We start from the raw sequence: 8,187 nt of genomic DNA on the forward strand, positions 1-8,187 counted from the left end.
TAAAACTCTTCCTTGCAATAAGAGACCCGCGGGTTACGCGCTCACCTGAGTATCACAAGTTCACCTTCCATGCATTCTTGCAGACTCTTACCTGAGAACATTGGAAACTTATGGTGGGGGTAGCTTTGAGAATGGGGGCATGGTGTCCATTTACATATTCCATCACACTGGTAAAAATAGCTGTCAAGTACACAGTACTTTATAGAATGTTGGATTATGCAGCTTGGGAAAAAAGACTTAAGGCCCTATCACTTTTGATTAGAACTAGAGAAAAATATTATTTAATATTCATTAATCTAGGAGGTTTGGACCCCCTGGGGCCCCCAAGGAAAGCAAGGTGCCTATTCAAACACTTTGAGATCTTATCCCTATGGGAATGCTACTTGACAAGTTTGGTGAAAATCCTTTATGTTGTTTTCAGCAAAAAGATGAAAATTTAGGCCCGCATTTGGACCCCCCCCCATTCCATCCCGCTTCCTTGGGTCCCAAGAGGGGGGGGGGGGGTAGGGAGGGCACCCCTGATTCTCCCATGAACAAACTTGAAACAACAATCATCAATATACTGACTCATTGTATTAACTTAGCTCAATCACTTCCAGTTCTAGAGAAAATCTGTAAAGATTCCTTACAGGAAGGGGGGGGGGGATCCCTGGGGCTCCCCAGGTGGGGCATGGTGCCCAATTGATGAAATTGAGATTCTATCTCCCTACGGATGCTACATGTACCTGCCAAGTTTGGTGAACATTAGTGATAGGGTTTTCAAGAAAAAGATGAAAATTTACAATTTCGGTCCATATTTAGGCCCCCTGGGGCCCCCCCAGGTGGGGCATGGTGCCCATTTGAAGGGAATGAGATTATTTTCCCCTAGGGATGCTACCTGCCAACTTTGGTGGAAATTCATAATAGCATTTTCAAGAAAAAGATGAAAATAATGTACAATTTGGGCAACTTTAGAACCCCTCCCCACCCCCTCCCCTGGGTCCCAAGGGGGGCACCCCTGATTCCGCCATGAACAAACTTGAAACTACAGTCATCAATGTACTAATTCATAGTATTAATGTAGCTCTATCACTTCTGATTCTAGAGAAGAAGATTCTTTAAGATTCCTTAATTTTGGGGGGCTTGGGCCCCTCTGGGGGCCCCCAGGTAGGGAATGGTGCCCACTTGAACAAATTGAGATCCTATCCCCCTAGGGATGCTACCTGCCAAATTTGGTGAAAATCGGTCAAGGGGTTCTCAAGAAGAAGATGAATATGTACAAGTTTACGCACGACAGACGCCGGACGCCGGACGAAGAGCGATCGCAATAGCTCACTTGAGCCTTTGGCTCGGGTGAGCTAAAAAAATCATTGCAACTGTTTTCCATACAGGGAGCAGGAGCAGATCCACCTTTATCTAGTTTTACTTTACAAAATCAAACTCACCTGTGAACAAACTTCTTGCTTTCTAGATAGGAAAGGGCCATGCTCAGCTGGTAGGCGTACAATATCAGGGACGCTAATGTCAACTCTTCCTTGTGCGTCTGCAGAAACATCCTCATCTAGGAGAAATGCGATTCATATCTAGCATTAGATAGTGATTCACAGGCTGTGTAAACCATGATCACCTGACTGTATATGAATGTTCCCTTGAGAGAAGCTAGCTAGAGATGACAATCTTGATGACAATTCTGCATCATATCCTGATTGGTATTAGACTAACCTTTAAGACATCAAGTGCCCAATCTTATTTTATCTGATTAGCTCATAATACACTGTTGCCTACCCTTTCACCAAGTCTGACTCGGTTAGCTTAAAGGAGATTTCAAAATGATTTTCAGACTTAAGCATTTGAACATCTATAAATTGGGCATACTGGGTACAGAGTTTCAGAATTTATGGTTATTGAAATGAGGAATAAGTCCAAATTCACTACAAATCACAAGAATGAGGATGATGACATAGCAGTTTCACGTAAGAATGCATGATTGCGTGTTCAAGATAGAAGAAAGCATGCTTGAATTCTACACAAGTATTATGATAAGCTGTTAAGCAAGTGGTATATCATGTAATAGAATTACATTGCTACATTATTTAAATATGTGAGCCTCGTATGTCATCATCCTTGCTCAATGTAATATGTTTTGGGTTATTATTTGCTCTAGGACCAAAAAAAAAAAAAAAAATCCACAAACTATACATGGCACTATCGATTTATGTACTACATGATGTGAAATTATAGAAATTATCTGCAATGTCCCTTTACAATGTAACTCTTAATGTGCCACGTTCGCATGCCCAACTCAGTCGACGGCGTGCCAACTTCACATATTCTGCTCAAACACACAAACCCGCCCAAACCTATCGATAAATCACCAAATGCCACAGTATAATGGAAGCATTTGTCGCGATTCAGTTCCTCTGACATAGTGTAGCTTGCATTTTATGTAGTGATTGACCAGCAAGCAGTGTTCCCTTCTGGATTTGCATGTGAATTCTAAGTTACTGTCACTGTTTTGTGTGCAAAAGTCACGCATTCACAGTTATGTAGTTACTGGTCATTTGAAAGAAAAACAATCATAGATTTGTCAAACATCTTACATCAAAACAAGGCTTGGCACTTCCTCTTCAACTTTGCTCACTACACGTCCAGCTTTTAACAGAAATGTATTAAAGTTATATGTAAATTTGCTCAAAGCACAACTGCGTTGGTGTCTCAGAATAATACGGCACAGAAGGTTTCTACCATGGCACACAAAGATTTAAGGAGGCTGATTGAATCATATCAGGTGGAAGTCCAGTCAAGGCACATATCATCAGAATTCTTGATTTAGATTTGAGTTGGTCTACATGGAGCTGCAATGTCAAATGCAAGACTGAAATCATGTAAAACTTGAATGTAATCATGATCTTCATTACATTGCAAGGTTATGCAAACACCTTAAATATGCCCAGTTTTACTGGGATTCATAGAATGGGTGCCATTTTGGATGTTAACCAAGGTTAATCAATAATCTCACCAAGAATTTGCTCTCATTTAATGGTGTAAAAAGTCATACACATAATAATGATGTACCATGTCAAACTGAGGGACTGAAGTCTTGGTTCAAGGAGAGCTTTGGTGTCATTACCTTTCAAATTCTTACTTCAGCAATGAATGACCACACTCATGTGCATTCCAAGAACTTAGAAACTATCACGTGACTGGCTGTTATAAGCTGTTGTTCTGCAAACTGCAATTATTGTACAGTGCTACTGTTGTCAAGTGTTGAAGGAAACGTGGCTTTGAAGTTTTTAATACACTATCACAATGATAAAAGAAAATTACCATTATCTGGCCACAAAATGGACATCAAGAAGAGATACTGTATACGCCATATATATCGCGAGTCCAAATTTTTGCAAATCAGGATTTACCGATGATTTCGCGAGTGGTTACATCGTGATCGTGGAGTACTGTACTGAATGGAGAAAGGTACCGTATATGTTTGCGTTACATTCATATCGGGATCAGAGTAACTTTTTTGTGCGTGTCTTTAATATCCTGAACGGCACCTGATTCTTGGAATTGGCGAAAATAAAAATGTCACCAAATATCTGGCGTATACAGTAACCTAGGATACCTCAAGCACCATTATTGTACTGAGTGGTGGAGTCATGAATAAAGACATTAGCATCATAGAGAGCTATCCACTGATATAAGTTTAAACTATCTACAAAAGGGTATTCTTTGAGAAAATACAACAACAAACTGAATCACTGACATGTTATCTGAATACAGGACAGTAACTTTTCCTGCAATTTTTTAAATCTTATAGAGTATTGCTATCACTGTTTTTGTCATCATAACTATTGTCAAGTTGCCATGGTTGTTGTTACTAGATTTAGTGCCTCAATTCTATTTCATTGACTCTTTTAACTGATAAACAAAAGTTGTTACTCCAATGTGCTGGACTGACCTCTCCAAACGGCGCTAGCTCCATGACAATCCAGATGGGTGGGTCTGTGCACACTCCTATGAGTTTGATGATGTGAGGATGGTCAAACTGCTTCATAATGTCTGACATCAAGACAAGACACACACACAAACAAAAAAGAAAGATAATGATTTGTTACCAGGATATTCACAAACATGTACAATATGTATGTACTACTGTCCTCTAAAATTTGAGGAACAAAAGGTTATGCAATATTTTAGAAAGTTATACCTGGATAATACTTGAATATTTAAAGTACTAAGCCATCATTTTATATATATATATATATATATATATATATATATATATATATATATACTCCTAGATGGGTCATTTGGAAGACATTTCCATTTGTTTTATATGCAAATTTTAAAATACATGTTCAATGGCAATTTACGCAATGGAGACACGAAAATTGTCTCCTTAATGACCAGTTGTCTCCCTAATGAAGACACTTCCCCCAATATGTCTCCCTAAGGTGCCAACTAGGGATATATATATACATGTATATATACACATATACATACATACATATATATATATATATATAAATATATATATATATATATATATATATATATATATATACATATATATATATATATATATATATATATATATATATATATACATAATAGCTCACTTATCCACATCATTGTTGGTGGCTTCTGATGTACTTTTGAATGGCAGCATAATGAAGAATTGAAATTTCATTTAATGAATTGACAGTCATCTGAGAAACATGACTATATTCCCTCATGGAAAAAGTTCAATTTAAATGGAGATTACACTAGTTAGCATATGGACTACCTAAAAGCTGTCTCTGAGATTACCAAGTTGAACTGACGAAAACTGTTCCTCCTTGTAAAAAGTTGCACAATGTCTTTATTCTTTTTGTTATCAGTAGCAGCCCAAAGAGATGTCATTTCATTGTGGCACAATTTTTGTAATTATCCTCAAAAAAGAATTATTGCCAATATACTAAACATCACTTTTCATTATATTGCAATGAAATATTCATTTTCAGAATATTCTGCCCATATGAATCACTGGAAACAAGCCAGTGCTATACTCCCATCAATAGTATAAAGTCATACTGTATGCATCATCAATGAAAATCCTTCCTGTAAATGAACTTAATGACAACCTTTCCTATAAATATCACTAAATAGATAATGTTATGGGTGTTGATGTCTCAGCAGGTGCCTCTATATAAACACACAAAGGACTTCCTGTCAGAGTCAAAGAGAGTTCAAGAATGGCACCCCTCTTTCCCTCTAACAAGCTGAGATAGAAACAGATCCCTAAGGCTGTCACCAACCAGCATATACCTGATAAAAATCACTATGACTCAAACCCATGTGGCCAGCATCACGGTAACGTTCACCACAGAAAAGAAATTTGTATGGCAAATGGATGTAATCTTTCAAAGTCTGCCAACTTCCTTTCTCTGTCTTTGTAACATGTTACAAGTATTCCTCTATTGAACACAGTAACTGTGTATGCAACATAATGTATTGATTTCCTTTGTCCCCTGTAGAGTACTTAAAGGTAAAAACCCTCCTTGCATAACATCCCGATTTCAACCAAATTTCATCTTAAAGCCAAAATGTAGTTCTCGTATGCCAGTAGAACTGTTGATCATTGCTCTAACATTTACATGTTTGCACAAAAAAAAGTGTGAAATAATGTTATAATAAGACAATTTCAGTTGAGTAATGACAGAAATGCAAAACATTAGCCGAAAAGGTTCACCAGAAGTCCACAACCTCAGAGCTTTAAAAACCCATCATGGTTGCCACTGTAATTTTCCATTTCAATTATTGGTAATCGACAAATTGGGCCACAGAGATTTCCATCAATCTTCCATGCTTAGAGCATGCAGCTTGTTGGAAAATATGATTGCAACGACGAGATCGATCATCATGTTATGTTCTACCTTCTCACAATGCTGAAACGTTAACAGGAAAGGCTCTAACTAGGATCTGATCTCAAAACATTCCAAAACAACTCATCATTCTGTGTCAGCTAAGTTTCTTGGTAGACCCTTACAGTGTATATGAAGCAAATTTCAAATGTTGGAAGATGAATTTGAACCTTTCCCAGAACTATGTTTTCGCTTTAAGACAATATTTGATGTCAGAAAAGCACCTCTCACACAGTTGAGCAATAGTAACAGCTATTCTTCATCAAGCAGTAAGGAAATTATGGATTTGTCTTATTCCTTTCATTATATTTGATTGCTACATGTGTTCAATTTGTGACATTTAAGAGGTAAATTTGTTCTGCTGATGGGGGCTTTGTGTTTAAGATAATTTGATGAAATTATTGTTTCAATCAATCCAGCAAGAAGCATTTTGTCACAACAGAAAAGGAAGAGAGTATGAGGGAAGTACTCACAGAAATACATTGTAATACATTCATCAAAAACTATAAAGACTGTAAATTATGCAGCAGTGCAAGACACTGATCATATAACTAAAAATGTTTGTTGATTTATTATTGACTACCATTTTCTCCCACTTCATATCTGGGAATGTTAGGAAAATATCAAGCACAGATAAATGAAAGTCCGGGTGCGGGTTTGGGTGAGGGTGAGGGTTGGGTGGGGTGGGAGGGTTAGGGTTAGGGTTTAGAGTATAGAGTTTAGAGTGATGTAGTGCTTTAAAAGGCACTAATTCACACAACCTACAGACCATGTAATTTGATTACATTGTGGTGTGATATTGTGAATGGCATGGTGGTTGTGATGCTTGGGTTAGGGTTAGGGTTAGGGTTTGGGTTAGGGTTGGGTTAGGGTTAGGGTTTAGAGTTTAGAGTGATGTAGTGTTTTAAAGGCACTACATCACACAACCTACAGACCATGTAATTTGATTACATTGTGGTGTGATATTGTGAGTGGCATGGTGGTTGTGGTGTACTAGGACAACCCAAGCTAAAATCAGAGTCTGGAGTCCCCCTTGTTGTCATAACCACTGCCTGTCACAGTAGGCCCATTTACACTTGCTTGGAAAAATCGCGACATTTGGGTGCAAGTTGATAAGCAACTACACCCAAACGCCCTCGAAACATCGCCAGAAAAATCGCCAGCAGGAGTACGATTTTTTGAAACATCGCGATGTTTGAGTCGAAGTTAGTGAGTGCAAACCCCAGCTGCAGAAACATCGTGATTTTTCATCACGTGACTTTCGGTATCGGATTGCACCGGGAATTTACGTGCGCTCCCGATCCCTTTTTGGGATGTGTAGAAAGTACGTCAGTCATTGGCCAGAGTACTGGTACGTACACAGTACATGCTGTACAGGTCTAAACGGCCGATCCTCGATCGGCTCATGATCTCTCACCTCCCTCTCCCTGATGAAACAACAGGGTGTAGTACATGAAAACTAGTAGCAGACCTGAAGTTCTACAGCCACGTATCATCACCCCATGATGACTTAACAAAATAATGTTCTCCCAGAAATGCATTGATTTTGGGAGTGCCCATACTTCTCTCGGTATTATGTACATTGTTTGTGGAATACAGGAGTACGTAACAAGTGTCGGTAAAACAATGGTGAGTTCTTGCTGTCGCCTGATAAAATACCAGTCCTAAAAAAAGAACGAGCCTGCTTCTCACTTTCGTCATAATATCGGTGAAATTTCATGATCCTCCTGAATGCCGCTTTCATCAGCTTTCTCATACTTAGATGAAGTTTCCACACCTACTACGTATGTGATCTAATATAGCAAGCTATGTAGTTCTACCGTAAATTTACACTCGAGAGAAACACAAATTTATGTGTGCATTGTACTGGTGATAAAAAGCCCTGGCTCAACGTTCCAACCAGCGAGCTGTAAACAATATACTGCACTGCAGTGGAAATGTACAGAATAGCGCGCGCTTCCACTCAGCAACCGTGTTGAAAAGAGGTAAATTACATATGCGCACTATTGACCAAAAAATCGCGATGTTTCATGAAGCTCAAACTTCGCATACTTTTGCGCAAGTGTAAACGGTGGAACCAAAAATCACGATTTTTAAAATCGCAATGTTAGTAGGTGTAAATGCGGCTTATTATCCAAATATCTTTCCAGGCACAACTTGTTTTTGCCTGATGCAAAAGCTAAAAGGCATTTACATGCCAAATAGCTTCAAACACATGATGGGGACAAGCGTGAATCAATAAGGTACTATCACTTATAACAAGAATGTAAAAATCACTGTAGCGTGCAAACAGTATAAAGTAGGA

The 8,187-nt window shown here is 38.5% G+C and overlaps 1 protein-coding gene across 1 annotated transcript in view; it reads right to left on the reverse strand.

Moving 5' to 3' along the window:
* Positions 1–4,091, reverse strand: part of LOC139731737 (focal adhesion kinase 1-like) — a 30,654-nt gene extending 26,563 nt beyond the window's left edge. The window contains exons 1-2 of the mRNA XM_071642618.1: positions 3,938–4,091; positions 1,425–1,540 (exon numbers count right to left, since the gene is read on the reverse strand). Coding sequence (XP_071498719.1) covers positions 1,425–1,540; positions 3,938–4,045 — 224 coding nt within the window. The 5' untranslated portion in view covers positions 4,046–4,091. The remainder of the gene's footprint in view (positions 1–1,424; positions 1,541–3,937) is intronic.
* Positions 4,092–8,187: the final 4,096 nt, after the last annotated feature.

This window comes from Diadema antillarum, unplaced genomic scaffold (assembly GCF_040938485.1).
Source record: "Diadema antillarum isolate AM-2024a unplaced genomic scaffold, OU_Dant_1.0 seq00000383_RagTag, whole genome shotgun sequence".
NCBI lineage: Eukaryota > Metazoa > Echinodermata > Echinoidea > Diadematoida > Diadematidae > Diadema > Diadema antillarum.